We start from the raw sequence: 27,566 nt of genomic DNA on the forward strand, positions 1-27,566 counted from the left end.
TTCTCTTGACTTTGCGTCGCGCGCTGGCGGAGCTTTAGTTGAGCGGCCAGGCGAGCAGGGGTCGATTCGGTTGGGACGTCAGGTATGCAGGTCGCATGCAGCCCCAGCCCGCCGTGTGGAGAGGCGGTCACAGCCTCGGAGACGCTCGGGTTTGGCGTGTGCAGGCAAATCGCAACGCCGCCCGGATCGCATGCATGCCATGGGCCTGTTCAACGCGCCCTCCAGGGTTTGGGGCGGGGCGCGCGCATTGAGAAATCGAGGCCTCCCATTGCACGCCCGCCCAGCACTAGCCGATTTTCGTTGGGCGGCCTGCTCCGCCAAAGCTTCAACAGAGCATCGCCAAACTCAACACCTGCAGCTGTTTTTACGTGCGCCTGCATGCCCCCAGCACCGCGCTCCTCATATCCCCAAGACGCCCTGTTGTCCTTCTTCCCTCCGCATTCTTGGTGCTGCTGCATCACGCCCTCCAACTTTTTTTTTCCACCTCCTCCCTCCCCGCGCTTTCCCTCTCCGCTAGCCCGCTCGCCGCCGCCTGTCCGCGCCATTGACTTCGGCTCGACTCTCGGCTGCCTTCCTGAGCGCCCCTTCTAGATACCCTTCTACTTAATTTTTGTCTCCGCGCCTCTCCCCCCAACCCCTCCCTCATCACCGCCCAGCATGCGTCCCGAGATCGAGCAGGAGCTCTCCCACACGCTCCTCGTGGAGCTGCTCGCATACCAGTTTGCCTCGCCCGTGAGATGGATTGAGACGCAGGATGTCATCCTCGGCGAGAACACCACCGAGCGCATCGTCGAGGTTGGCCCCGCAGACACCCTGGGTGTCATGGCCAAGCGGACGCTGGCCTCCAAGTACGAAGCACACGACGCCGCCCGCTCAGTTCAGCGCCAGATTCTGTGCTACAACAAGGACCCCAAGGACATCTACTACGATGTCGAGCCCGAGGAGGATGAGCCCGAGCCGGCTGCTGCCGCCTCGTCTTCGTCTTCTGCTCCCGCGCCCGCCGCCGCCGCATCAGCACCTGTCGCCGCCGCGCCTGCTCCCAGCGCAGGCCCGGCCGCAGCGGTGCCAGATGCTCCAGTCACCGCGACTGACATTCTGCGGACCATTGTCGCTCAGAAGCTGAAGAAGTCGCTGAACGACATTCCGCTGAGCAAGGCGATCAAGGACTTGGTTGGAGGTACGTCTGCTTCAACGTACGAGCAAAGAAATTTTTCAGCTAACGCAACCAGGCAAATCCACCCTTCAGAACGAAATTCTCGGTGACTTGGGCAAGGAATTCGGCTCAACCCCCGAGAAGCCCGAAGACACCCCTCTCGATGAGCTGGGAGCTGCCATGCAGGCTACCTTCAATGGTCAGCTTGGAAAGCAGTCCGCCTCCCTCATTGCACGTATGATCTCGTCGAAGATGCCTGGTGGCTTCAACAACACTGCAGCTCGCAAGCACTTGGAAACCCGATGGGGTCTTGGTCCCGGCAGGCAGGACGGTGTTCTGCTGCTGGCGCTCACCAACGAGCCGCCCAACCGTCTCGGATCTGAGAATGATGCGAAGGGATGGTTGGACCAGATGGCCAACAACTACGCTTCTGCGGCTGGCATTAGCCTGTCTGCGCCCACCGCTGGCGGTGACGGCGGTGCTGCCGCGGGCGGCATGATGATGGATCCGGCTGCCATCGATGCTCTCACCAAGGACCAAAGGGCTCTGTTCAAGCAGCAGCTCGAGCTCTTCGCCAGGTACCTCAAGATAGACCTGCGCAAGGGCGACAAGGCTTTCGTTGGCTCCCAAGATGCGACGAAGGCTCTCCAGGCCCAGCTCGACCTGTGGAACGCCGAGCACGGCGACTTCTACGCGGCTGGCATTGAGCCCCAGTTCACTCCCCTCAAGGCTCGTGTCTACGACTCGTCCTGGAACTGGGCGCGTCAAGATGCTCTCACCATGTACTACGACATTATTTTCGGCCGCCTGAAGGCCGTCGACCGTGAGATTGTCAGCCAGTGCATCAACATCATGAACCGTTCGAACCCGCTGCTCCTCGAATTCATGCAGTACCACATTGACCATTGCCCGACTGAACGTGGCGAGACCTACGAACTCGCGAAGGAGCTTGGCCAGCAGCTGATCGAAAACTGCAAGGACGTGCTCAATGTTCCTCCCGTCTACAAGGACGTTGCCCTGCCCACCGGCCCTCAGCTCGCCATCGATGCGCGTGGTAACATGAACTACGCCGAAGTCGCCAGGCCTAGCGTTCGCAAGCTCGAACACTACGTCAAGGAGATGGCTGAGGGCGGCAAGCTTTCCGAGTATGGCAACAGGACCAAGGTTCAGAACGACCTTCAGAGGATCTACAAGCTCATCCGCCAGCAACATAAGCTTTCCAAATCTTCGCAGCTGCAGATCAAGACCCTCTATAGCGATGTCATCCGCTCTTTGTCTATGAACGAGGGCCAAATCATTCCCGCGGAGAATGCCAAGGCCGCCGGCGGCCGCCGCAAGGGCCGTTCGGGACGCGTCAATGGCTCCAACAAGCAGGGCAAGGTTGAGACCATCCCCTTCCTCCACCTCAAGCGCAAGGATGAGCATGGTTGGGAGTATAGCAAGAAGCTCACTGGCATCTATCTTGATGGTCTTGAGACGGCCGCCAGGGATGGTGTCACCTTCCAGGGCAAGAACGTCTTGATGACTGGTGCTGGTGCTGGCTCTATCGGTGCCGAGGTCCTTCAGGGCCTGATTGCTGGTGGTGCCAAGGTTGTCGTCACTACGTCTCGTTTCTCGCGTGAGGTCAACGAGTACTACCAGGCCATGTACTCGCGCTACGGCGCCCGTGGCTCTCAGCTCATCGTTGTTCCTTTCAATGGTGGTAGCAAGCAGGATGTCGAGGCCCTCGTTGAGTACGTCTACGACGATAAGAAGGGTCTCGGCTGGGATCTCGACTATGTTGTTCCTTTCGCCGCCATTTCCGAGCAGGGTCGCGAGATTGATGGCATTGACTCCAAGTCTGAGCTTGCCCACCGCATCATGTTGACCAACGTCCTCAGACTGCTGGGTGAGGTCAAGAAGCACAAGGCTGCCAACAACTTTGAGACTAGGCCCGCCCAGGTCATCCTCCCTCTGTCGCCTAACCACGGTACTTTCGGTAACGACGGTCTCTATGCTGAGTCCAAGATCGCTCTGGAGACCCTCTTCAGCAGATGGCACTCCGAGAGCTGGGGCAACTACCTTACCATCTGCGGTGCTGTCATTGGCTGGACCCGTGGTACTGGTCTCATGAGCGGCAACAACATCGTTGCCGAAGGCATTGAGAGATATGGTGTCCGCACTTTCTCTCAGCAGGAGATGGCTTTCAACCTGCTTGGTCTCATGTCGCCGTCTATCGTCAACCTGTGCCAGGTCGAGCCTGTCTGGGCTGACCTTAACGGTGGCTTCCAATACCTGCCTAACCTGAAGGACCTGATGTTCGACCTTCGCAAGGAGCACACTGAGACTTCGGAGATCCGCAGGGCTGTCACCAAGGAGACTTCGGCCGAAAACAAGATTGTCAACGGCGAGAAGAGCGAGGCTTTGTACAAGAAACACACTGTCCAGCCTCGTGCCAACCTCAAGTTTGATTTCCCCAAGGTTCCTGATTGGGAGTCTGAGGTCAAACCTCTTAACGACAACCTCAAGGGCATGGTCGACCTCGAGAAGGTTGTTGTCGTCACCGGTTTCGCCGAAGTTGGCCCCTGGGGTAACGCCCGTACTCGTTGGGAGATGGAAGCGTACGGCGAGTTCTCTCTCGAGGGTTGCGTTGAGATGGCTTGGATCATGGGTCTGATCAAGAACCACAACGGTCCCCTTAAGGGCAAGAGCTACTCCGGCTGGGTCGATGCCAAGAGTGGTGAGCCGGTCGATGACAAGGACATCAAGTCCAAGTACGAGAAGCACATCCTCGAGCACTCTGGTATCCGTCTCATCGAGCCTGAGCTCTTTGGCGGCTACGACCCCAACAAGAAGCAGCTTCTCCAGGAGATCCAGATTGAGGAGGACCTTGAGCCCTTCGAGTCTTCCAAGGAGACTGCTGAGGAGTTCAAGCGCGAGCATGGCGAGAAGGTCGAGATTTTCGAGATCCCTGACTCTGGTGACTACACTGTCCGCCTCAGGAAGGGTGCCACTCTCCTCATCCCCAAGGCTCTGCGCTTCGACCGCCTCGTCGCTGGTCAGGTCCCGGCCGGTTGGGATGCCCGCAAGTACGGTGTGCCCGAGGACATCATCGAGCAGGTCGACACCGTCACCCTGTTCGTTCTTGTCTCCACTGCCGAAGCTCTGCTTTCTTCCGGTATTACCGACCCGTACGAGTTCTACAAGTACGTCCACATCTCCGAGGTCGGTAACTGTACCGGTTCGGGTATTGGTGGCTCCGGTGCTCTCAGGGGTATGTACAAGGACCGTTACCTTGACAAGCCGCTCCAGAAGGATATCCTGCAGGAGTCTTTCATCAACACCATGAGTGCTTGGGTCAACATGTTGCTGCTCTCCTCCACCGGTCCTATCAAGTCTCCTTCGGGTGCTTGCGCCACTGCTGTCGAATCCGTCGATATCGGTTACGACACCATTGTTGAGGGCAAGGCTAGGATCTGTCTTGTCGGTGGTTTCGACGACTTCCAAGAGGAAGGCTCGTACGAATTCGCCAACATGAAGGCTACTAGCAACGCCGAGGACGAGTTCGCCCACGGCCGTACTCCCAAGGAGATGTCCCGTCCCACTACCACCACCCGTAACGGCTTCATGGAGTCCCAGGGTTGCGGTATGCAAATCATCATGGACGCTCGCCTTGCCTTGGACATGGGTGTTCCCATCTACGGTATCCTTGGCTTCACTGCCACTGCTACTGACAAGATTGGTCGTTCCGTCCCTGCTCCTGGCCAGGGTGTCCTCACGACTGCTCGTGAGAACGCCTCCAGGTACCCCTCTCCTCTTCTCGACATCAAGTACAGGAAGCGCCAGATGGACCTCCGCCGCCGCCAGATCAAGCAGTGGCAGGAGTCTGAGCTCATGTACCTGCAGGAGGAGGTTGCGGCAATGAAGACCCAGAACGCCGACTTCGACGAGTCTGAGTACATTGTCGACCGTGCCGAGCACATTGAGCGTGAGGCCAAGCGCCAGGAGAAGGACGCCCTCAACAGCCTGGGCAACAACTTCTGGAAGCAGGACCCCAAGATCGCTCCTCTGCGTGGTGCCCTCGCCACTTGGGGTCTCACCATCGACGACCTGGACGTCGCCTCTTGCCACGGTACCTCCACCGTCGCCAACGACAAGAACGAGTCCGACGTCCTGTGCCAGCAACTGCGCCACCTTGGGCGTAAGAAGGGTAACGCTCTGCTCGGTGTCTTCCAGAAGTACCTCACTGGTCACCCCAAGGGTGCGGCTGGTGCCTGGATGTTCAACGGTGCTCTGCAAGTGCTGAACAGTGGTCTGGTTCCCGGTAACCGTAACGCCGACAACGTCGACAAGAACCTCGAGAAGTTCGATCTCATCGTCTACCCGAGCCGCTCCATCCAGACCGATGGTGTCAAGGCTGTCTCCATCACGTCGTTCGGTTTCGGTCAAAAGGGTGCCCAGGCAGTCGCCCTTCACCCCAAATACCTGTTCGCCACGCTCGACTACGAGACCTATGCCAACTACAAGGTGCGCGTCGAAGCTCGCCAGAAGAAGGCTTACCGCTACTTCCACGATGGTCTCATCAACAACACGATGTTCCGCGCCAAGTCCAAGGGCCCGTACGACGAGGCTCAACAGTCCAATGTCTTCCTCAACCCTTCTGCCCGCACCACGGTCGACAAGAAGACTGCCACCTGGGCCTACCCCGCCAATGTGCCCAAGCACATCCCCGGCGACAAGGACAAGACGGAGCAGACGCGCCAGATGGTCGAGAACTTGGCCAAGGCTACCGCTACGGAGAACAGCAAGGTTGGTGTCGACGTCGAGAGCGTCGACGAGATCAACATCGACAACGAGACCTTTGTCGAGCGCAACTTCACGCCCGCCGAGCAGGAGTACTGCCGCGGTGCTGCTAACCCCCGTGCAAGCTTCGCCGGTCGCTGGTCCGCCAAGGAGGCTGTCTTCAAGTCGCTTGGTGTCGCTGGTAAGGGTGCCGGTGCCCCGCTCAAGGACATTGAGGTCCTGAACGATGAGAACGGCGCTCCCGTTGTTACTGTAAGTTTCTATTATTCAGCGGCATAGAATGAATGTTTTACTAACAACTATCGCAGCTTCACGGCGACGCAAAGGCCGACGCCGATGCTGCTGGCGTCAAGGGTGTCACCGTCAGCATCAGCCACAGCGACAGCCAGGCAATTGCCATTGCTGTCTCGGCATTCTAGATGCGAGGCATACGCGATCTCCCAACGACACGAAAACGAAAATGATGTTTGTTTTTCTCATTGCGGCGCGCGCGTTTCCTAGAGGGAAATGCGCAAGCGTATGATTTTGAAGATCCAAAGAACTGTCTGGACTGGCGTTTTCTGCGTGCTTTTCACTGTTTCCTCATTGCTTCATTCGAAGATCTTTGAATGCTGATTTTTCTTTTTATGCTTGATGTATAATGCGGTACGCTTGCATTGTTTTGCTTAGCTCTACCTAGCTAGACGGAGGGATGACATTATTGACGGCTCGCCTGTTGCTCGTCCGCGACCGACATCGCGGCGCTGCGCTGGGCTGTTGCTGCTTTGGCGGCGCAGACGGGCCGGGTTGTATGTACGAGGGTCATGATGCACAAAATGCTAGATAGAAATGATTTTCTGCTCATTCGCTGTTTCTTGTTTTGGTGGTGATGGTGGTGATGCCGCTTTCGCAGGCTGCGGCGACAAACCAAGACACTGACTGACACCCTGAACGCCACCAAGAGATTCTTCGACCACCAACCCATCTCCTAGCCGTCTACACCTCCCGCGTAGCTCTCCTGTCTATCTATCTATCTATTTACCTACCTGCCTCCCTCCCTCCTCACATCACCCCACCACGCGCCATCGGCCGCGATAGGAGGAGCGAGATAGGCACCACGCAGCAGCAAACCGGGCAACAGTGGCGCGCGCAAGACGCATCGGGCACAACCGTATCCGACCACGCTGACGCAACGGCCGGGAAGGCCCGGGCTCCGGGCGGGCGACGACGGGACGCAATGACGAGCGGGGGAGGCCCCTGTCCGCTGCACCAGCACCTAGTGGTGTGGTGGCGGCGAGGCGGTGCTGTGCTGTGGGCGCGGGAGGGTAGGGGTTGAGTCTGGTTTTTTGGGCTGGGGTTGCGGGTGTGGCTGGCTGGTGGGGGGCGTTGTTGGGACTGTGCGTGCTTGCGTGCTTGCGTGCTTGCGGGCTTGCGGCAGCGTGCCTGGTGCCGTGCGGCGGGCGGGGTGGAGTGAGTGAGTGGAGTGCAGTAGGTGGGTGTTGAGGTTGGGGTTGGGGGCGGAGATGGGTGCTTGTGCTGGGGTGGATTTGTTTGGGTGGGTGGTGGGTGGTGGGTCTTGGGGTTGAGGTTGAGGCTGCGTTTGTCGTGGCCGTTTTTGAGACAGTGGGTGCGGTTGAGGTGTTGGGTTTGTGGTTTCTTATGGCTTTGGCTTTTGGTCCTGGCTTTGGGGTTTGTTTCTTCGTTGCTTGGGTGGGTTTGGTATGGCTGCTTGGCCTGTAGTTGGTTTTTTTGTCGGTATAAATGGCTTTGGTACTAAGTGCTGTAGGTGGACACGAGTATGTTATCTACGTTCTGGGTGCTGGCGGATTTTGCTGACAGTGGCTTGTAGAATCTTGACACGGGCTTTGAGCTGATGTGTTGCGCGGGACCAAACACCTTTGCGGTTTCATGACAGACTTCACTGAAGAGAAAATTGCATCGCGAATACACTTTATGTTTTTGTCCTGTACCACCTCTAAAGTGGATCAACTCAAACTGCAGTTTTGTTTATTTTTGCTAAATTCACTGTTCGAGTTCTTTTCCTTTTGGGCTTTACTGAGAATGGATCTGGCTCTATTTTAAAAAGACTGTGAGAACTCCAATCCGGCTTATCTTAGGTGCTTTCGTGTCTAACTCTACAGCTACATGCTAAATCTGTCACTCGTGTTAGTATTAGCTCACTTGAGATTTTATAGACAATGTCGATGGATTCACCAACAATTTGAGAGACAATGACAACAATAAGCAAGATTAGTTGGAGACAGCAGCACAAAGCACCGAATAATTTGTCCAGCCCTTAACTATATATCAAACTAATCTACTATACCTACAGAGTATATAATAATACTTAATAACATACGCATGTTGTTGGATTAAATGGTTGAAACCGTGCGAGTGAAGAGAGAACGCGGCTTGATTTTGAAAGAGTATCTAGCAGCGAGCTTTATATACATGAAGAGGTGGAGTAGTCATGTGCTCGCTTATAGAAAGTAACAGGGTGTTGAGACAACGAAAAAGCAAGGTGAATATAAAGAATAATGCATGAAGAAATGTGGTCTGATAGTCTAACACATGTATAAATATCGATAATTACTAGAATATTCTATAAGAATATAAAAATGAAAAGAATCGAAGGGTATAAAAACTACTCATAGAGGTACAGAGATATAAGTTTCTGAAGTGTAGAAAATATATCATATAATTTGTAGGAATTTTGTCATGTGGGGTGGGCAAATTATCCGGGGCTGCAGCACAATACGGCGTAGTAGGTATCAGTACAAGAAAGCCAAGGCTATGTTCATTAATTAAAGTTCTACGAACATTAACCTTCAAAGCATTGGATTTTCGTACAATGGGCATTACCATAAGCGTTAAGCCTGGGTAAAAAGGAATGTGATAACTTTTGTGGAATGAAGTGGGTATCAAAAGAAAAACGAATCTAGCCTCCCGAGCCCCTACGGCCGCCATACCTACAAGTTCTAAGAACTGCCGCCAACCAGGTCTTTTACATCTCTTGTTGTCAAGATGCCTCGAAACCCCGTCTCTTAACTTGCTTGGTACACTTGGAAGCTTTTGAACTCGAAGTAGGCGTTCGTAAAAGCATCCGGATTCTGCTGCACGTAGGTCTTGCAAGACCCTGGGCATGAGTCCTGGTCGCTGTACACGGCCTCGCTGCCTGCCCAGTCGCCGCACAGAGCAATGTTCGCGATGATGCTTTGGTTGCGGAAATGCGAGCCCATGTCGCAGTTGGTGCTGGGGAAGTCGGCCATGGCTTCGCCCCAGGTGCTCGGATCGGGCGCCGTGCCGTTGGTGATGTCGTCGGGCACCTCGTCGCGTCCAAAGAACCAGATTCGGATACCCTCGTGACGCATCTCCAGCGCATAGATGCCGCCGCCGTTGGCGTTGAAGCCTTTGCCCATGGTGTTGCTGCCACCTTTCACACCGCATCCAGCATTGCTGTTCGTCTCGTTCCAACAGTTCTTTGCGAGAACATTGCCCGTCTCTTTACGCTTGACGTTCATCTTGCAGTGGTTGGTCGTGTGCAGCGTCGACTGCACCTTGCTATTGGCGATCTGGTTCACGCCCTCCATCATGTCGATCTCTCCATTTTCTGGCCAATTGTCCGGATCGCTGAGCCAGAGCGCAGGCCAAGTGCCGCAGCCATAAGGCGTGTGCACTATGTCGAAGATGAAGAGCCCGTCGTCATACTGATTTTTGGACGTGATGCGCACGGAACGTCGTCCGTTGGAGGTGTCGACATCGGAGGTGGTGTCGACCTTCATGACCGCAGAGCTGGAGCTAGCATATGTCAAGTTGAGCCACTCCGCGCCGGCAGAGTCAACGTATCTGGGGTTAAGTTAGCCTTGTCCTGGTGAACCCATAGAGAAGTACTTACTGTACGAAGCCGTTGGTCGGGTCCGCATCACTGAAAAAGTTGAAATTGTCAAAGAAATCACTACCGCCATCTGGATCGCGTTTGTCAGTCTTTGAGATTCATGTACAAACAGACAAAGTGCGACCTTACAGGTATCTTTCAGGGAGTAATTCAGCTTCTTGTAGTCTGGGTAGGCATTGTTCTTGACACCGAAGTATGCACCACAAATTACGGCAACTATAATAGCAGCGACGGCAGCGCCGGCAAAGATCTTGACTTTCGTGCTCCAGTACTTTGGATTCCACTTGGGGTGGGATTTGACCGGCTCTTCCATGGCGGCGGGCGAGGCAGCAATATCGGGAGAGTACGGGGGAGGCTGGTCTGCGTAGGGCGGCGCGGAGTGTTGGAGGGGAACCTGGGACTCCTCGTACATATGTTGTTGGCGCATGTTTGGATTATTCAGCCGCCGCTTCCTGAAGCTGCAGGGGCGTTGAAGATCGTCGACAACAACACGAAGATGCAAGGATCAGGGCTAGGTGGTACGCGCCAGGGCTCCTTATAGGCGACGATAACAATGGATGCAGGGACGTGTCAAAGCGTCAATGGCGGTTCATACAAGGAGAAACAAAGGTAAGAATGCAAATGGTTCCGTGTGGGGTTGAGCGGGAATATAGCATTGCGAGCGAACGCCTGACCCTAGACTCTGGCCCTGGGCCAAAAATAGCTGACGAGCCTTGGTTACGTAGGCATACGGCGGCAGGAAGGAAGGGAGTGGAGCCACAGAAAGTGCTATGGCAGATTCGTTGATCGCTGACGACGTGATGCGTGGAAGCGGGATAGCGGATGGAGTGATGCAAAGTTCGATCTTATCGACAAGCCTTCTTTGGGGTTGACCGAGGGCTGCAATGTCCGCTCCGGGATCCCAGCGCCCGCCAGCCTCCGCGTATACATGCGCTTGTCTCACTTGTTGGCAGACGCGTACGTACGCCCTACTGGGGGAAACAGCAGGCCTCTCTGAAAATTCGTGATAGAACATACGTTCCGTTCACGCGTCAAGCTTTGTGACGGCGAGGCGTTGAGGCTGTGAGACGGCTCGTCCGCTCGGCAATGGACCACCGGCTGCTCCGGGTTGCCGGTCCGTGAACCTCCGAGGGACACAACACTGAACGATGCTCACCGCACGCCCTTTATCAAATGCCTAAAAGATAATTGCTAAAGGCTCACCGGCGCCGGATCAGCTAGTATGTATTGCTTCACCTCGTATTTATGCTAGTCTGTAGTCTGTACTCACTTTTTCATCTGATCGTCAAGACTCTACCCTTTCCTTCCTAGTCGGCCTCCACAACACTCAACCACTTGTCTCGCTTGAATAAGGTTATTTGACCGAGACCCGAAGCCTATGTAGTACTTTAATTCAGCCTTCCAAGTTGTGGTTGACTATGATGTAGACAGTGTGCTTGATGTCGCACTGACAACATCGATGTAATGATTGACAATAGCAAACTTGAACTAGAAGAGGTCTCAGAGTATGCCGTTCGTTCTGATAAAAAAAAAAAAAATTCGGTTGTCTCTATTCATGCACAAATGTGCGCGACATACCCAGAATACCCACCAACTTGTCTACACGAAGATGTTCTGCGCATCTTTATTCACAACTACATTTTCAATTCTTTTCTAGAGTTAACGATATCCCAATACCTAAAGTAATGTGAGTAACCTCTGCTCGAGTCATTTCCCCAGAAAATTCTCAACAGCCGGATATACCCTTGAACAATTTTACCATCCGAGCCGTTGAAGCGAATCCAACGCTTCTTCTTACTTCTCCATGGAAAAGTCAGTTCTCTTCCCAAATCCTCTCTAAAGAGCAGTTTTAACGTATATAAGTACAAGCGCCAACTCAACTCTCCATCAATTTGTAGGAGTTCGCCTCCTACAACCGCCTGGCTAGCTCAATCGGTAGAGCGTGAGACTCTTACCATTCCTTCGATAGAAGACAATGATCTAAGGCATCTCAAGGCTGCGGGTTCGACCCCCGCGTTGGGCTCAATTCCCAATTATTCTTTTTGCATTTGAAATGGTGGTTGTAGCGCCAATTTTCGTTGCTGGGGGCCGAATGGAAGATTTTTTGGTGGTGAGAAATTGACCGATGTTCAGCCGGCCCACGGTTTTCTCCCGGGCTGGCCCTCAACCGCAACTTAGCCGTGGCATCACGTGTATTTTTGCTTCAGTCAAGTATGGCGCGACATGGCTGATGAAGGAGAACAATTTGTGGTCCTCGGTTGAAAATGATAAGCAGCAACTCAGCGGTAAGTTTCCATCATAATATCGAGTCCTTTTTACGGCACAAGCAGATTGGACTACCAATTATCGTTCCATCAATGCTACACTATCACACTAGGGATTCTTTTCTCGGACGAGTTTATCGCAACATCTTTTTTAATGTTAAATACAAGGCAGTGGACCATAACCTGTTCATGCCTGCCCAACAATTCTCAGGACAGAGAACGATAGCGCCAAGCATCAAAGCAGTAGTGATGAGAAGATTTATGCAAGGTTTACCAAACAGTGTCTAGCATGAAGATGTCATGTTACTGGCTTAGAAAGGTAATAATCTTATTTACAAAGCTTCATCGACCCCTACTCGCCAGAGGGACCAGCCAGAGTCGTACCCAAGGCAGCAGCAGTGCCAAAGTTAGGGGTACCATCCGAGTTCCAGTTGACCACCTGCGCCATCGTATACCTGTTACCATCGCAAGCACCGGTGCTTATGCTAGTCGCGTGGTACACATTCCAGATCTCGGTACCATCGGGGCTGTTAAAGAAGCTATTTCACACAAGGTTAGCCCCCATCGCGGTACACTTCCACAAGTGCTGAGAAGACTTACCCGTTGTGGCCGGTGCCGTAGTTCTTGTTCGCGGAGCTAAAGACGGGGCCCGTCTTCGTCCAGCTGGCCGCCAACGCCGGGTCGCCCGATCCGTTCCACGTCAGCAGGCCCAGCTGGTAGCTTGCGGTCCAGCAGTCGCTGGCCGAGTAGGTGAGGTACGTCGTACCGCCGTGGTACATGGCGGCCGGGCCCTCGTTGACGGGGTTGTTGACCGTCTCCCAGGACTCTGTGGGCTCGGAGAGCACTTGCGAGGTGCCAATCACACCGGGCGAGGTCAAGGGCGCGATGCACAGCGACTGCAGGCCGGCGGCGCTGAAGCATGACCATACGAAGTAGTTGCCCCAGTCGGTGAAGCGCACAATGGAGCCGTCGATGCCCCAGACATTACTCAGCTGGGCGAGGTAGCTGAAGTCGTCCCATGGAGTGGCGCCACCTGATGGAATGTTAGTGAGATACCCTGTCGTGATGGAGAATGGAAGCATACCCTCGAGTACGTGAGGTCGTTGAGTACCGAGGTCGTCACTGGCACCTGCAGTGTAGTAGATGTACCATCTATTAAAGAAAGTATTGTAAGTGCTCTGTTTATTATGAGTTCAGGGTCTGTTGCACTTACGTTCCATCGAAGTAGTGCAGCTCAGGAGCCCACACATTGCAGCAACGTGACGTGTTCGTGTCCGTCCAGACCGTTTTCGTTTCACCAGTCTTCAGGCCCCCCAACGTCGTGGCGCGCGTGATTTGAAGGTCCGTCCATGTAGTGGTCATGAGGTAGTAGTAACCACCACTGTAAGCGATGTGCGGATCGGATCCGTCTGTTTCCTTCAGCGGGTTCGTGAAGTCGGCGGCCTCAACGAGGGCGGTATGGGCCCAAAGGGCCCAGGCGATCAATGATAGAAAAGACACTTTCATGACTTCAGACCTGCTGCGAACAAAAGCAGGAATTCCTGATGGCTGAAGATTGGAACAAAAACACTTGAGGGACTGAAGCTTTATAACTAAGCAGAGGATAAACGGCAAAGAATATATTAATACTACCTAGGGATAACAGCCTAGTCATGACAGACTGCCAATCCCGCGAATCGGCGGCTGTAGCGATTGTTTGACACGGCGGAGTCTGCCGAACGCTATAGATGTCGCCGAATGCTGTTAATGCTGGGGCTCGTTTCGGCAACAGCGGATTGGCTCAGATGAAAGGATGCCGATTGAAGCCGAGCACGAGCCAGAAGGTCAAGCGCTGTGGCTTGGTATCCTTCCATTACTGTAGTAGGAAGGGACAAAGTGCCGAGGTTGATCAGGGGTTGTGTGGCCTAAACCACCAGAAGGTAAGACAGGAGGCGGGAACAACTGCCGTAAGCGAGTGGTTATGCTTATGTTTAGGCTTGGGCGAGGACACGACCTTCCCCGCAATTTAATATATTCGCGGAGAAAATCGTCTCCTACCCAAGCAATGCAAGCGAAGCGGGGCCGCCAAGATCCTGGCGTGTCTTGTACTGGAAGGGTAGAGGTCAGTTGATCTGTTGCCTTTTCGGAGCCTATGTTTATAGAACTAGATCTTTTCTTGTTCTTTCCGACGATCGCGATTGTTGATCTCCCGTTTCGATCGTGAGATATTGTCGAGGAGCCATCGAGTGTTCACCGAAGAAAACTGAAACTGTCTCGAAACCACTGTTTCGCAAACCCCTTACCCACTGTTGATGGTGTGAAAGGAAAACAGCGAGAAGCATGACAAACACACTTCCGATATCGGTCTCGCGGCGACAAAAGTCGAACGACATCGCTATGAGGTTCTGGCCAAAGGATTACAATGAACAGTGCAATTAGGAAAGGGCAAATGGTTCTGATGGATATCGGACCGGAGCACCTTCGGGACGATAAACAAGGAGACCGGTTCCAGAACCCGCAGTGTAACAACTGGCTTTAAAAATAGTATCGAAAAGTCGACAATCATGCATCTTGCAACCTGATTAGACAACTCATGCGTAGAGCCATCGAGATCGAGCCCCTGTAGAACGCACAACTTTGGTCACCTTTGGCACCGTGAGTCGCTGTGGCTCGGAACCACGCAAGCCTCTCCCGCACCAGATTAAAATCTCTTTGGTGTGCCAAGGCCCCATGTTTCTTTTTTCTTAGAAGAAGTGATCAGTTCGAAGTTCTTCCTCTGTCAGTGATCGCGGTATCGACTCTTCAACCTGTCAATGGTCGGAGTAGCCTTGAGCCCCTGGAAGATCTTCTCTGAACATTAACATCGCCTGCGTACGCTGAGACATGTCAATCGCCCAGATCAGCAACAGTCGCATAACCTACCCGAAACTGTGCAAACCCTTCTCCGTCTGCAATCTCGCTCCAGACGCTCATTCATCCATCTGCCACGCATACTCCAAGTTCGCCCTGTTTGCTTTTGCGTTTCTCGCCTTGAACCATTGCCTCTCAAACCCATTACTGCGATCAACACCATCCCACCGGTGTCCAGGACGAATGCCGTATCTATTTGGTTCGAAAGCGCCTTTATACAACGGCTTCCCCGTGCGGCTTTTAGCATCCTTCTTCTTAGTCAGGAACGCCATCGCTGGATCTGCCCAGCGCTCTTGTTCCTTAAGCTCGTCATTCATCTCCACATCATCGGCAGTCCGCGCAACAGGCATATATTTAGCGTCCTGAAGCGCTTGTCGCCTCGCCTCTTTTTCTGCTCGTTGTACATCGCCCCGGGCCTCCTCCTCCTCACGTGCTTTTTTCGCTGCTGCTTCATCCGCAGCACGTCGCGCTTCCGCCCTCTTCATAGCCACGTTTATAATGCGACCGCTTGCATCACGATATATCGTCTCATTTGCCGCAGCGCCGGCTTCTTTCATCGCAGACCGCATATGTGCTTCTTCCTCCTTCTGGCGTTTCTGAAGCGCGGCCGTGACCTGGGCAGCTGTTTGTAATCCTGCTTGTGCACCAGATTCCATGACGGGCGTGGGGTCTTCGTCGTCAGCATCGCCCAGGGCGCGACTCTCGGCAGCGGCGGAAGCGATAATGGCATCGGCTGCAGCCTGATCTGCATTGCCAGGTGTAGCGCCACCAACTGATTTCCAGGAAGATGTTTTCTTTTTGCGAAATTCGGTGCTGCTTCCAGACACTAAAGAACGTTAGTAAGTGTTGATAAAGTGTGTGCAAAAACCAAAATATAGACGTTGACAAGCCCACATGACAACAAAAATAGCAAGTGAAAGTACCTGTCATTGGTGTATCTTCATCCTCCTGCTGATTAGGGCCGTTATCCCAGCCCATCGCGTCATCATCGGCGATGATGAGACCTTCATCTTTAGCGGCCTTGTGCTTGCGCTTTTGCTTTTTGGTCTTCTTCCCTGTCGAAGGGTCGGCGTTGAGATAGTTCTTCGCTAGGTAGTCTGCGAGCGACATGGGAGACAGCGGGCAAGGTCGGCGCGAATTCGATGACAAGGCGAGGGTTCGGGCGGAAGCGAGGAGGATGGGACGCAGAACTGTGAGGGCCTGGTGGCGCAACAGAAGAATGAAGAGGGAAGAAGAGCCTGTGGTGGTGGTTGCGAAGACGATTTGCCAATGTGTAGCACTTGCATGTGAAGGAGATGTCGCTGGGCGTCACTGCAAAACCGTCAAACACGCCAAGACGGGGCGGGAGGCTGCCTTGATCACGTGTAGCTCCTCATTACCCCAGCCGCGGGTGCCTACAGAAGGCACCCACGTCGCCATAGAGATCGAAAAACATCATGGCTCCTCGCTCTGAAGAAGCATGGGCATGGTTTGCGGCAGTATATCAGGCCGTGCAAGAGATACCACACGGCCACGTCACATCATACGGCCACATTGCGCGACTGGTGGGAAGGCGTACGTCCAGGCGACTCTGAACGCGATTATGATGCAAGGTACTGACAAGCACCTCATCGAGCAGCTGAATGTCCACGGTACGTGCACTGCCTCGTTGGATGACTGGAATGGCCTAGACTGACAGGGGGGCAAGCCAGGTGGGCGTCTGTCTAAAGCACCTGCCCTCGCCGAGCGCCGAAGGCAGCGAGCAGGACCCAGAGTGGCACAGCGGCAACGTCCCGTGGCAAAGAGTCATCAACTCAAAAGGTTGCATCAGTCCGAGGTGCGGTGCCTGAAAGAAGCAACCCTCATGACGTGCGCCATGTTGCTGACCTCATCACAAAGGGGCCCTGGGGGGGCGGAGCGTCAGGCCGCAGCGCTGCGTGCGGAGGGAGTCGAGGTAACGCGTGGGCACTTGGGCGAGTATTTCATCGACTTCTCGGCATATGGATGGTTTCCCGACATGCTGCCCAGTGAGGCAGCAGACGTCGAGGGGTAGTGGATGATTAGGGATCGGAGGAAGGGTGGGGTGGGGTACGTCTCTTGCAGGCCGGCCGAGTCCCGAGTCGCTTCGCGATTGCGGAGGATCGGCTGCAGTGGCACCAAAGTCCGGCGCAACAACAAGCCGTTATCCGCACGTTATCGAGCGCGGTAAGCCTCATTGCGACATCATCAAAGGAAGCCTGCTGTTCGACCCATCACTCGCGACGCCGGTCGCCGTGAGGCTGCCCCACCGGCGTCAGCGCGGTTGCGCGCCCTCCGCGCCAGCTGCCGGCACGTCCCTTGTCCCTGGCGTCCGGAGTAGTGGAGCATGCCAAAGCAGGGCCTCGGGGGCTACGGGGTGCCAGGCTTGCGCCAACGTCCTCATTCTCCTATCAGCGGCCGTCAGCCACGACCGTGGGCCTTGATGCGGGCGCGATGCGGTAATCGATGGCTGGTCCCGTGGCATATCCGGTGGTTCTTATCTGCCCCCCCCTTTGTCCTAAGCTTAGAGCAACGGCCTGACCCATACATAAACAGCAACAAGGTGCTCTGTCTTTGTCTTGCGTGCCCGTGTACTTTATCGCTTTGCCTCGAGTCCTCGTTGCTGATCCGACTCTGCCTTGCCGCAAACATCGCCAGCACGACCGGAAGTCTCCGCATCTGATTCGCTCCATCGTTATTGCCTGTTTCGGACAGCAAAAGGTCGGGCCAACAAGTGACTCAGCCTCCGACTCGTCACCCGGACACGGCCACTTGACTTATAAAACAGCTACCTCCTCTTCACCTGCCTGTTCCCCCTACTCTCCCTTACACCACTTGCTTCAACCACGCTACACCTACAGCCTCCACTTCCACCTCATCTCTCACCAACTTGCCCTCACTCAAGCCGCTCGCTACAACCAATCCACAACCCTTCACCACCATGGCTACCGAAGAGACCTTCAACGCCGGCGACCTCCGTGGCGCTTCCGTTGACTACCAGCGCGACCACGAGCAGAAGCACAAATGGGCTTTGGGCCAGGCCTGGGGACCTGGCCGGAATATGGAGGCCCATGGCCGGCCTATGCGCGTTGGCAAGCAGTAAGCTCCTTTCAACCACCCGTGTCCAACGTTGCGCTAAGTGTATACACAGCCCAGGCGATCGCCGTGACGTGGACCACAACCTTAGCAAGTCGCGGAAGCATCGAGACATCGACACCGAGCAGTACCTTAGCGGCGACTCGTCGACAGAAGAGGAGCCAATCGAGGCATCAGCAGCACCAGAACCCGACGCGGACATAACATATTCATACGACGCGGCACAGGGACCTGGACATGGCAGCCAGATCCTCAGCCAGGCCCTCGTCCAGGCAATCGAGCGGTTCGAAGACCGCCAGACACACGAGCTGGTCAAGGAGGAATACGAGGTGCTGGGTCCGAATGGCGAGCCTCTGACGATGGGCGGCAAGGGCAAGAAGTCTGCCGGCAAGGCTGCGGATGACGACGAGTACGAGTTTGTCTGACGGAGTGACGGGGAAGGATACGATGACAAGGGTGCGCAGATATCATAATACTCGGAATGTTTTTACTGGCGTTGGACGGGGGAACTGCATAGCGAGGGCATTCAGGAGAGAAGCTCCTAGGGAAATTGCGACGGCGCTTCTTGAGGAACTGAGGGGGCTCTTTGGATTCAAGTTGTGTGGCAGGGAATGGTTGGATGGGTCAGTGGCTCAGTATTCCCCATCAGTCTGCAAGCAGCTCAATACAAGATGCAACTAAACCTCAAGTCGTCGGACGATCGTCCAGATAAGGGCCTACGCGATAAAGCTCCCCATGCCAAGCCCCGAAGCGAGACGAACTCGAGACATGACGTATGCCGCTGCCCGTGGCACCATCCTGGCATCAGGGCACCCGACTACTGCGAGATGCAATCCAACCAGCGTCCTCATGCCCTTCCTTCCCCTTCTCATCTCCCATTCAAAATAAGCGCTAATGCCTTTGCCTTCGCTCCGTCGCTGAGCCCCAGAAACCACCCGTTTAGCGTCTTTCTCCTCTCCAACGGTCGCTTCACTCTCTCTCACCCGCATTCATCCCCAACATGACGGCCACTGTCCACAACCCACCCCAATCAAGGCCACCTCGCGCGCGATGGGTTCTCCATGTCCAGGCACAATTCTGGCGTGTCCTCATGCAAATTGGCATGAAGTTGCACCGCATGGCGCGACCACGGCCTCCAAAACCCGCCTTCACTCGCACCGTTACCTCGACCGTCTCTCCGCGCAAGGGCAAGTTCCGCTTGAACTTCTGGGTACCCGAGGACTATGATTCTCAGAAGAGGTTGAGGGACAAAAAGTTTCCTGTCGTTGTCAACTTCCACGGCGGCGGCTTCACACTGGGAAATGCGACAGACGATGCTCGTTGGTGTGCAACAGTGACCCAGGAGGTCGGCGCCGTAGTTGTCGGCGTGGACTACAGGAGGGCGCCAGAGCACCCATTCCCCACGGCAGTCGAAGACGGTGTTGACGCCCTCCTCTACCTTGCTGAGCACGCCGAGTCACTGAATGTCGACATTACGCGCGTAGCCGTTTCAGGCTTCAGTAGTGGTGGCAACATGTCGCTCACTGTTCCCCTGCGACTCCAGGGCGAGACAGTTCCTGAACCTCACAACGCCGAGACTCCTTACGGCATGCAACGCGCACCTGCCTCCACTGAAAATGTCCTCCAAAAGGCTCTGTCTGACGGTCGCACACTCGTCAATGTCCGCTCCGACCTTCACGTCAAAGCGGTTGTCGCATGGTACCCCTCAGTTGACTACACGCAGACTCGCGCACAACGTCGCATGACCTGCGTTCGTGCCGACCAAGAGTTGCCTGCCGTCTTCACCCAGCTCTTCGACGAGTCGTATCTGCAGCCCCCAACCATGGACATGGCGAACCCGTACCTATCCCCCGGCGTTGCGCCAAAGGCCATGCTGGCGGGTCTCCCAGATGACATCATTCTCTTCACGTGCGAATGGGACATGCTTCTGGCGGAAGGAGAACGCTTGCGCGACAGGTTGCAGAACGAGTTGGGCAAGCGCGTCGTCTACGAATGCGTCCCCGGCGTCCCGCACGGCTGGGACAAGGCCCCGAACCCGATCAAGCCAACTCCTGGTGTTCAAGACTACTATCTTCGCGCGTGCGCGGAGCTGAGGCGCGTGCTGCATGAGGAATTGCCACCGTCGGCGTTGGAGGCGGGCGTCGGTACAAGTGGCGGCAGCCACAGGAAGAGGAAGAGTGTTGTCAATTAAAATGTTTGCTGCTTTTTTCTTATGCTAATTGGACCGGCTGTGCAGACAAAAAAAAAATGCGTCCTTTTTTCAGTGAACGTTGCGCGCAACGTTGTATCTTGAAATCGGCACTGGCACTGGCAAGGCGCTGGTAGGCGTCGTTGATCATTTGTTCCTTGATTATCGGTCGATTCCCATATGTATTTACTGCAACTTATATTCACGTATTTCCTTATACCACCCCGTGTCGCAAACCTAGACAGTGAGCATGTGCATGCGCCTCGGTTTCTAACAACTTCTCTTGCTGTCGCTTTCTTATAGTCGCATTCTTGTGGTTTCCTGTTTGTCTTTTTTTTCTTTCACTTTTTTCGCCTTTGGTAGCCCAAGGCTTTGTTTGAATCATGGGCCTATCCCATGTGACCTAACCTGCATAGGTATACGCTTTCTCTTATGCCCTTCTGCTTTAACATCATCATACTCCTCTAGGAAACCCTCGCACCCCTCTACACCGTACTCTTGTATCCCCGCAGAGTACTCTTCTGTTATACTATTACTTCCGCTCCAACGTATCTTTATGGAATACTTCAACACTCTCCTGACTTCGCATCCGCGTACATACCTCTACATAGTACTCCAATACTCTCATGTCTTTTCGGCTCCGATTATGTATACCGCCTTGCCACATTCACGCCTTATGCACAGCTACCTCGAACGAGTACTCGGTGGGTATGCAAAAATATGCATCAGAGGGCTAAGAGGTGGTGAGGCAGCCACATAGGATACTCACGGACACAGACGAGAACAATCAAGTCACATCCAGCGTACACGAGTTGTAACAGTTCAGAACGAGTGCATTATATACTATACTAGCTAGCACGAAACCTCCTCGGGGATAGTGGGCAAGCGCAAGCGTCGGGGCTTTGCCTTGCGATCGGACGGTCCTGAGAGGACGTTCGGGTGGTAGAAGAGCGGGTCGCAGTGCCCGAAGAAGACGTCGCCGTGTTTTTGTTGGAACACGCGCGGGTGGTAGAAGAGGGGGTCGACCATGAGACCGTTTTGGCGGGGGATGTGCTTCTTGGTGTGCTTGTGCACGTGGGTGTTGATCCACCTGACGAAGTGCATTTTGTGTGGTGGTTGGAGTGGTTGTGTCTGGATGGGTTGTCTTTGGAGAGGTTGGGTCTGGAGAGGTGTTAGTATGCTGCGGTTTCGCATGGTCTGGGGGTATGGTGAAGAGGTGGAGTGGCTTGATGAAGAAGGGAAGGAGAGGGTGGTGAATGGGTTGCTGGGTAGTGGAAGGCATGACAATGAGGGGGATAGGAAGGGGAAGGGCCGGAGTGAAGGAGATACCGTCAAAGGTACGTACAGTTTGAGTTTGGTTTGTTGGTTCTTCTTTTCAGATTCTTGAAAGTTGTGCCGTGGTGGTTTGATTTGGCGTCTTTTAGAGTCTGGAGAGAGATGTGTGTGTAGTGTACGGAAGAAGAAGAAAGGCATGAGGGCCACGGGGGTGATGAGAATTTTATACTCAATTTGTTTTCTGTCTGTGGTCCTGCTGGGCAGAAAAATGGTCGCGACCGAGGTTGGATGGATAGAATCGAAGTCTGGCAACTATGGTACGCAGGAAACGGTACCCGGATTTGATGGTCGACACACAATCGCTGGCAACGAGAACGTTCTGTCGTTTGCTGCTTTACCTGAGGAGTTCGAAAATGAAGGCGTTGGCGACTTGCTGGTTGATGGTCGAGTGCTATTCAGCAGTGTCTGAATATTTGGTACTGAGTATACGCGGTTTCCTCAACTTAGCACAACTTAAATCACGGTTCCGATTGTAAAATTCGTAAAATGCCCGCCCCTATTAACACCATAGAGTGCTACCGTAAGATACACTGGGTGAATGTATGTTGTTTATGGAACGAGTATTCTTGAGTTGGTGTTTTTGTAAAGGGATAATAATGAAACTGAAAAGAAGCGCGTGAAACCATCTGAGAAAAATACGGAACTTGGAACTGGACCATAAGACAGCCATCAAGCCCTTGTGACCTCAATATCAAGGAGAAGGTGGCAGGTAATCTCCTCCATATTCACGCCATTCGTTTTCCATACGGATGCTGGAAGTGTAGTCAATATCCTCTTCTGCCTGCTTCCCCGCCCGTCCACTGCGCTCCGGCTCAGCATCTTCGATCGAATGTGGCCAATCTTCAGTGAAGCTTGTCCAATCTTCGCTACGATCCCCAGTAGCTGAATCGACAGTAGAATTGTCTCTTAGGGTGGATAAAACGGCATCGTGAGATTCGGAACTTTGGCTGCATGCACCGACTGCTTCTTCGTCTTCTTTTAGTCCTTTTCCGCTTGGTCTTGAGGACTGACCAGCGGTCCATCGCAGAAAACCACGTAGTGGCGCCTTCTTCCTGGTAATTGGCTTCATTTTGGGCTTGACGTGAGTGAGGGTATCCACCATTGGGAGGGTTGTTGGGGGCTCGGCGACGTTGGGATTTGTTACTCCTACTATGGGAGGAGGAGGCGGTGGCGGGGGTACCGCAATTGGGTCCGTCTGCTTCAAAGACTTCTTCTTCTTCTCCTTGTTTGGCAGCGGTCCGCCGAGATGGCGGGGAAACCCGAAATCCATACCAAAATAAGACGAGATGTGGCGAAGACGGGGCGGTGGCGGCGGCGGAGGGACAGGCTCAGGCTGGGGAAGTTCTTCCATAGGCCACATGTGCATGGTAATCGCCATATCGGGTTGAACTACTGCCTCCCAGTTTTGAGCGAGGATGATTTCGCCATCGGGGCCAACAAGGTCGTAGTGTCCTTCTTGAACTTCTCGTCCAATAACGTCAACATGAAGAAAAGCTTGTTTAATAAGATCTTCCATTCCCTACTTATCCGTAAGTACCTATAGGGTTAACAGTATATTAACTGACGTACCTTCCGCGTCTTGCAGAAATTCCATGGGAAGCTGAACTTCCTACCCACCGCGTCTTTAAACTTAATAGGCGGCTTCGGAGGTTCAGGCGGAGGGGGTGCTTTAGCCGCTTCCTCAGCAGCAGCCTTTTCCGTCTCTATCTTCTTTAATTCTTTTTCGAGCTCAGCTCTCTCTGAACCAGGGTCTGTGGAGAGTGGCTCTAAGAGCGGTGGCTCTCGCTTTTGTTCAGTATGTCTCCGAAAAATTTCTCCTTCATTTCGTGGCAAATACGGTTGTAGTTTTCTATCCAATGTTTTGAGGCCCTCAGAAGACGGATCAGGAGGCAGTTTATCTGATTTTTTTGATTCGCCGCTTGAGTTGTCGTCTGATTGGTTGTTTATTGAATTCGATGACTCGCTCTTCGTATCGGCTTCATTGCCTGAGCTTTCCGGCAAAGAAGGTAATGCAAAAAGTGCTAGCTGCTCCTGGTGGCCGCCAAGGTGTTTTTGAAGTCGAGAGAATGGGATTCTTGTTTGACCGCACAGATGACACTCGGTCACTGGAGCAATCGGCCATTTGTTAGGTAGTTCCGCCCCAGCAGCAAAGTTTTCCGAAGAATTGACCGTATTGTGTGTATTCATAACATGATCTTCGAATTCTGAAAGAGACTGGAAGAGCATAGCACATTCGTCGTTGGAGCATCGCCAGGTTCGTTGATGAATTTGAAGTTCATGTTCATACCACTCATGCCGCCTTTCATAGAGCCGATTAGGCGTGGGACAATCTGAGAAAGTGCAAACATAAGGGCGTAGGTCGTTATGGATATGCCTTCTGAAATTGTTCATTTAGCTTCTTGAATATCTATGTAAAACAGATACCAACTTACTTCCATGAAAGATTGCTTCGGATAGAAATCATGGTGAAACAGTAAGGGCATTCGAAAGGATCTCCATTCTGCCCAACTGCTGGAAGTAGTGGTATCTTAAGTATTTTCTCATCACCCTCATCTGCAGACGTCGCGAACGAGGTTTGGGTTAGGCCAGATTCTGGGCGCTCATCATATGACAAGTTCAAAGCCGCCGGATGAGCACTCAATTTGACATTTCCTGGGAGTGATGAAGCAATAGTAGTCGGTGGTTGATGCTCAGTTTTTGTTTCCTCAGTGCTGACCTGGCCTAGGCTACGTTGTATACCGTACGCCAGTTTTTGATGATGTAATTCGCGATATTTGAAAAATTGACGGCGCCTGGAGATGGCCTTTCCCAACCTGTCCGCAATATCGTCTGTGGCAGTGGCCAGTTTGGATTTTACATGGAAGATATCATATGGTGTGTAGAATGACGTATCTGCGTCAGCTGAATTCATGATCTGATCATGTGGGGCAGGGTTTTGTATGGCCATGGTAAGACGCAACAGCATGGTAGTTGTATCGTGCGTACTGGTCATCAGTTGTCGTAATTCTGTGTTATCCTGTAAATCTTCGTTCTCTGGGTCACTGGAGTCCGAATCCGAGCTGGACTCAAGCGGTCGTTTGTCCCAGGGGATCACCTCTCCAGTTACAATGGCAATACCTTACGCTATGTTAGCTGATATCTCTACAGGTCAAGACTGGTTACGCCGTTTGAGCTGGACAGCAAATCCCGACCCTTAAAAAGGCGTTCATCAGTATGTCCAGTTAGAATTTGCATAGCTTTTCGCATGCCCTGATCATTACAACGGAAGAAACGTTACAAACCGTCAACGCTAAGTTTAACAGGCGGAAGCTGCGGAAGAGCTCGAACTTTGTAACCAGTTTTGACCGTAATCGATGGAGAGCTTTCTAACATCTTACAAGGAGGCTGTCCAAACGCCGCAACAACGTATGAACTTTGTGTTCGATATGAGACGCATCCCTCAATCGGTAATCAAGTGAGCTTCTGCCTCTGCGATGGGCACCTATATTACCGGCCCATGTTCGGAAACGGCCAGCTTCGTCGGCAACCTCGGACCGTTGAACCTGGTTGGTATAATCTTGGTCGGCGTGATGGAGCTGCGTACCCAATCCATTGAATTGCTGAAACAGTTTCGTGACAACGTCGGCTATAGTTTCACTTTCAGGTTCCGAATCTGACGCCAGTATCCTTTCAGTCATATCGGTACCGGGTTGTCATCGATTTTGAGATCCCCTACTTGCAAAAACGTCAGTGGAGACGGACAATGATATCGTTTTGCGTTCGAATGCCAGAAAGCTCGTAGAGGATTGATGTAGCAGCTCTACTAATATGAACACTACTAACAAATTGTAGGGCCAGAGGTTTGCTGATATCTCTTGGGTCGCTTTACCTTCTGAAGGCTCCTTGGGTGTTTTTAGTGCAGGATACTGTCTCGAAAAGCGAAGTCTTTTCAAAGAGAGTGATGAATGGGAGAGTGTAGTTATGGAAGGTGCTGCTGCTACCCCGCACCTTCCGTTTGATACCTAAAAATAGATCCCTGTTAACTACCTACGCGCAACCGGTCTTGCTGGTTCAACCCAACCGTTTGAGCTTGATCAAGCCTTCAACAGAGAAGACAGAAACGCCAACCACCCGACAACCCTTGGAACTCGGCCACCTTCTCCCTAGCAATGTCCGGAGTTGAAGTTGCAGGTCTTGTCCTCGGCGCACTCCCATTAATAATCGAAGCGATAAAGATATACGCCGATGGCGTTTCGACTGTCGAGCGTTATTTGAGATACGAGGAACCACTTCTTGACCTTTACTGGGCACTCGAGACCGAATACATCATGTACCAGAACACTTGTGAGCAGCTTCTTGATGGAATCGTGGACAGCAATACCGAGATGGCTATGTTGCTGCAAGATCCAGGCGGCCCGGCATGGAAGAAACAAGAACTGGAATGCATGGTAAAGCACCGGTTATCGCGTTCTTATCCCAGCTATGAGAGGGCCATGTATAAAATGGAATTGGCGGTTGATGGGATCAAAGGACTGTTGAAGCTTGGTCCGACCGGAGAGGTTGGTAGCCATCAGGCTCGCATGCTGCAATCCACGTCGATGCCCTCTGCATGCTGAATTTTATTTCAGGTCCAGATCAATAGCGAGAACGGGTTCAAAAAGGAGTATAAGAGGCTCAAGTTCAGTCTGAAAAAGTCACAGTACGATAAACTGGTGACCACAATTCGAGAGAACAACTTCGTCTTGGAGAAATTGACCCAGCAAAGCCTCAATCTTGAATCATCTCGAGCCACTCGACAATCCAAGAAGTCTCGTCCAAACTTCAAGGCTATCCAAGAATATGCTCGTAGTGTCTACGAATCCATACAATCCGGCTTAAAGTGCGGATGTTCAACGTCTCATGGCGCGAACTTGCGCCTAGACACCATGACAAAAATCGAAACTGGACCGGTTCGGTTCGATATCATCCTTTCTTACACACATAAGGAATCGGCCCCTGTCAAGGCGCCATGGAAGTTGGAGGCTATGGAAATTGGTCCGATAGATGATGTTTCCCAAGTCACTGAGACCGGCCCATTTCTGCCCTGTCACCCGAAACCCAACCCAAAGGACAAGAGAGTCAAATTCCAGGAAACAAAAAAGAAGGCCACCACGATCATAGCATCCGAAATGAGTAACCTCACTCAGATATCCGATCTTTGCGGAACTATATGCCAATTACAGCAACCTTCACAGGGAAATTGTATTGGTTTCCTTGTTGACAATTTCACAAATCAAAAGCTTGGGGTCTTTCGCCTTTCAACATCCGTCTATCAACAAAAGCCAAGCTCTCTTCTGCCTTTACGGCAAGTTCTTTCGCAATCACAGAGTGACCACGTACTACGCATCAGTGGTTTCACGCTGGCCAATAGAGTGCGCCTTGCCGTCTCGCTCACTTCAGGGTTCCTTCGGTTACATGGGACCCCTTGGCTTCAGGGAACCTGGGATAAAGATGAAATAGTCTTCCCCCAAGACACTTTGAAGAGGCAGTATGAGCGCTCTTATGTGTTTCCAAGGGATCTTTTTGAAAAACCAATCAAAACACAAAAGAGCAGCCGAAGCGACCTTCTATCAGATCTGGGCTTCCTCCTCATAGAAATTCTTTTTGGGAAACCAATGGATGTGCTAATTGACAGCATCAAGGAGCCCGGTGAAGACGGTAGCACTGCATCGAGATGGAAACGCATAAACAGGCTTGTCGATCATATTTCTTTTGAAGTCGGCACTGCGTATTCTAAGGCTGTTCATCGTTGTATTTCTTACGATTTCGGCAAGGATGTAACTGGTATCAGTGACGAAGACTTTTCTTATATCTTCTATGATCAGGTTGTATCTCCACTTGAAGATCTTTTGCAGGCTTTCCCTGTTATGAAGTAGAGTATCTACAGCTGAAAATGGAAACGTATGGTATGTTAAATGAGATACACGAACGTTTGCTATCTAAATTCTATACCAATTTCAACTTTGTACT

At 52.9% G+C, this 27,566-nt stretch overlaps 9 protein-coding genes and 1 non-coding gene across 10 annotated transcripts; 6 read left to right on the plus strand and 4 right to left on the minus strand.

The window, feature by feature from the left end:
- Nucleotides 1-657: 657 nt before the first annotated feature.
- On the plus strand, nt 658-6,354 carry K452DRAFT_222310 (uncharacterized protein; the record flags this gene model as incomplete). The annotated part of the gene is made up of 3 exons (XM_033536555.1): nt 658-1,177; nt 1,230-6,187; nt 6,244-6,354. The coding sequence occupies 3 exons, from the start codon at nt 658-660 to the stop codon at nt 6,352-6,354; spliced, it is 5,589 nt and encodes a 1,862-aa protein (XP_033400691.1).
- A 2,604-nt stretch (nt 6,355-8,958) lies between these two features.
- K452DRAFT_221555 (glycoside hydrolase family 16 protein) lies at nt 8,959-10,221 on the minus strand (the record flags this gene model as incomplete). Its single annotated transcript, XM_033536522.1, has 3 exons — nt 8,959-9,760; nt 9,810-9,879; nt 9,939-10,221. The coding sequence occupies 3 exons, from the start codon at nt 10,219-10,221 to the stop codon at nt 8,959-8,961; spliced, it is 1,155 nt and encodes a 384-aa protein (XP_033400692.1).
- Nucleotides 10,222-11,726: 1,505 nt separating this feature from the next.
- K452DRAFT_t33 lies at nt 11,727-11,832 on the plus strand. Its single transcript has one exon. It is a non-coding gene; the product is annotated as a tRNA-Lys (tRNA).
- Nucleotides 11,833-12,379: 547 nt separating this feature from the next.
- Nucleotides 12,380-13,835, minus strand: K452DRAFT_244503 (glycoside hydrolase family 43 protein). The gene is made up of 4 exons (XM_033537950.1): nt 13,287-13,835; nt 13,158-13,225; nt 12,674-13,106; nt 12,380-12,612 (listed from the first exon to the last, which is right to left on the minus strand). The coding sequence occupies exons 1-4, from the start codon at nt 13,577-13,579 to the stop codon at nt 12,426-12,428; spliced, it is 981 nt and encodes a 326-aa protein (XP_033400693.1). The 5' UTR covers nt 13,580-13,835; the 3' UTR covers nt 12,380-12,425.
- Nucleotides 13,836-15,021: 1,186 nt separating this feature from the next.
- Nucleotides 15,022-16,072, minus strand: K452DRAFT_305932 (uncharacterized protein; the record flags this gene model as incomplete). The annotated part of the gene is made up of 2 exons (XM_033542941.1): nt 15,022-15,788; nt 15,886-16,072. 2 exons carry the CDS (start codon nt 16,070-16,072, stop codon nt 15,022-15,024), a joined length of 954 nt encoding a protein of 317 aa, XP_033400694.1.
- Nucleotides 16,073-16,226: 154 nt separating this feature from the next.
- On the plus strand, nt 16,227-17,052 carry K452DRAFT_133177 (uncharacterized protein). Its single transcript, XM_033535306.1, has 4 exons — nt 16,227-16,516; nt 16,581-16,593; nt 16,650-16,778; nt 16,841-17,052. The coding sequence occupies exons 1-4, from the start codon at nt 16,399-16,401 to the stop codon at nt 16,992-16,994; spliced, it is 414 nt and encodes a 137-aa protein (XP_033400695.1). The 5' UTR covers nt 16,227-16,398; the 3' UTR covers nt 16,995-17,052.
- A 448-nt stretch (nt 17,053-17,500) lies between these two features.
- On the plus strand, nt 17,501-18,741 carry K452DRAFT_356327 (uncharacterized protein). The gene is made up of 2 exons (XM_033546040.1): nt 17,501-18,058; nt 18,111-18,741. Exons 1-2 carry the CDS (start codon nt 17,901-17,903, stop codon nt 18,478-18,480), a joined length of 528 nt encoding a protein of 175 aa, XP_033400696.1. The 5' UTR covers nt 17,501-17,900; the 3' UTR covers nt 18,481-18,741.
- Nucleotides 18,742-19,055: 314 nt separating this feature from the next.
- K452DRAFT_221690 (uncharacterized protein) lies at nt 19,056-20,246 on the plus strand (the record flags this gene model as incomplete). Its single annotated transcript, XM_033536528.1, has 1 exon — nt 19,056-20,246. One exon carries the CDS (start codon nt 19,056-19,058, stop codon nt 20,244-20,246), a length of 1,191 nt encoding a protein of 396 aa, XP_033400697.1.
- A 1,791-nt stretch (nt 20,247-22,037) lies between these two features.
- K452DRAFT_284377 (uncharacterized protein) lies at nt 22,038-25,523 on the minus strand. Its single transcript, XM_033539931.1, has 5 exons — nt 25,447-25,523; nt 24,949-25,289; nt 24,011-24,695; nt 23,148-23,955; nt 22,038-23,097 (listed from the first exon to the last, which is right to left on the minus strand). The coding sequence occupies exons 2-5, from the start codon at nt 25,253-25,255 to the stop codon at nt 22,270-22,272; spliced, it is 2,628 nt and encodes an 875-aa protein (XP_033400698.1). The 5' UTR covers nt 25,256-25,289; nt 25,447-25,523; the 3' UTR covers nt 22,038-22,269.
- Nucleotides 25,524-25,664: 141 nt separating this feature from the next.
- On the plus strand, nt 25,665-27,486 carry K452DRAFT_316124 (uncharacterized protein). The gene is made up of 2 exons (XM_033543929.1): nt 25,665-26,116; nt 26,186-27,486. Exons 1-2 carry the CDS (start codon nt 25,727-25,729, stop codon nt 27,470-27,472), a joined length of 1,677 nt encoding a protein of 558 aa, XP_033400699.1. The 5' UTR covers nt 25,665-25,726; the 3' UTR covers nt 27,473-27,486.
- Nucleotides 27,487-27,566: the final 80 nt, after the last annotated feature.

This window comes from Aplosporella prunicola, assembly GCF_010093885.1.
Source record: "Aplosporella prunicola CBS 121167 unplaced genomic scaffold K452scaffold_5, whole genome shotgun sequence".
Classification (NCBI taxonomy): Eukaryota; Fungi; Ascomycota; class Dothideomycetes; order Botryosphaeriales; family Aplosporellaceae; genus Aplosporella; species Aplosporella prunicola.

Excerpts from the sequence above, each read along its gene's own strand:
- K452DRAFT_244503 (XM_033537950.1), bottom strand. The coding sequence starts at position 13,579 with ATGAAAGTGTCTTTTCTATCATTGATCGCCTGGGCCCTTTGGGCCCAT. Across the intron at positions 13,226-13,286 it reads CTGCACTACTTCGATGGAAC|ATGGTACATCTACTACACTG; the intron begins GTAAGTGCAACA and ends TTTCTTTAATAG. Across the intron at positions 13,107-13,157 it reads ACGACCTCACGTACTCGAGG|GTGGCGCCACTCCATGGGAC; the intron begins GTATGCTTCCAT and ends ACATTCCATCAG.
- K452DRAFT_133177 (XM_033535306.1), top strand. The coding sequence starts at position 16,399 with ATGGCTCCTCGCTCTGAAGAAGCATGGGCATGGTTTGCGGCAGTATAT. Across the intron at positions 16,779-16,840 it reads AAAGGTTGCATCAGTCCGAG|GGGCCCTGGGGGGGCGGAGC; the intron begins GTGCGGTGCCTG and ends CTCATCACAAAG.
- K452DRAFT_356327 (XM_033546040.1), top strand. The coding sequence starts at position 17,901 with ATGGCTACCGAAGAGACCTTCAACGCCGGCGACCTCCGTGGCGCTTCC. Across the intron at positions 18,059-18,110 it reads CCTATGCGCGTTGGCAAGCA|CCCAGGCGATCGCCGTGACG; the intron begins GTAAGCTCCTTT and ends GTGTATACACAG.
- K452DRAFT_284377 (XM_033539931.1), bottom strand. The coding sequence starts at position 25,255 with ATGACTGAAAGGATACTGGCGTCAGATTCGGAACCTGAAAGTGAAACT. Across the intron at positions 24,696-24,948 it reads GGACAGCCTCCTTGTAAGAT|GTATTGCCATTGTAACTGGA; the intron begins GTTAGAAAGCTC and ends ACATAGCGTAAG. Across the intron at positions 23,098-23,147 it reads ATTTCTGCAAGACGCGGAAG|GGAATGGAAGATCTTATTAA; the intron begins GTACGTCAGTTA and ends ACGGATAAGTAG.
- K452DRAFT_316124 (XM_033543929.1), top strand. The coding sequence starts at position 25,727 with ATGTCCGGAGTTGAAGTTGCAGGTCTTGTCCTCGGCGCACTCCCATTA. Across the intron at positions 26,117-26,185 it reads AGCTTGGTCCGACCGGAGAG|GTCCAGATCAATAGCGAGAA; the intron begins GTTGGTAGCCAT and ends ATTTTATTTCAG.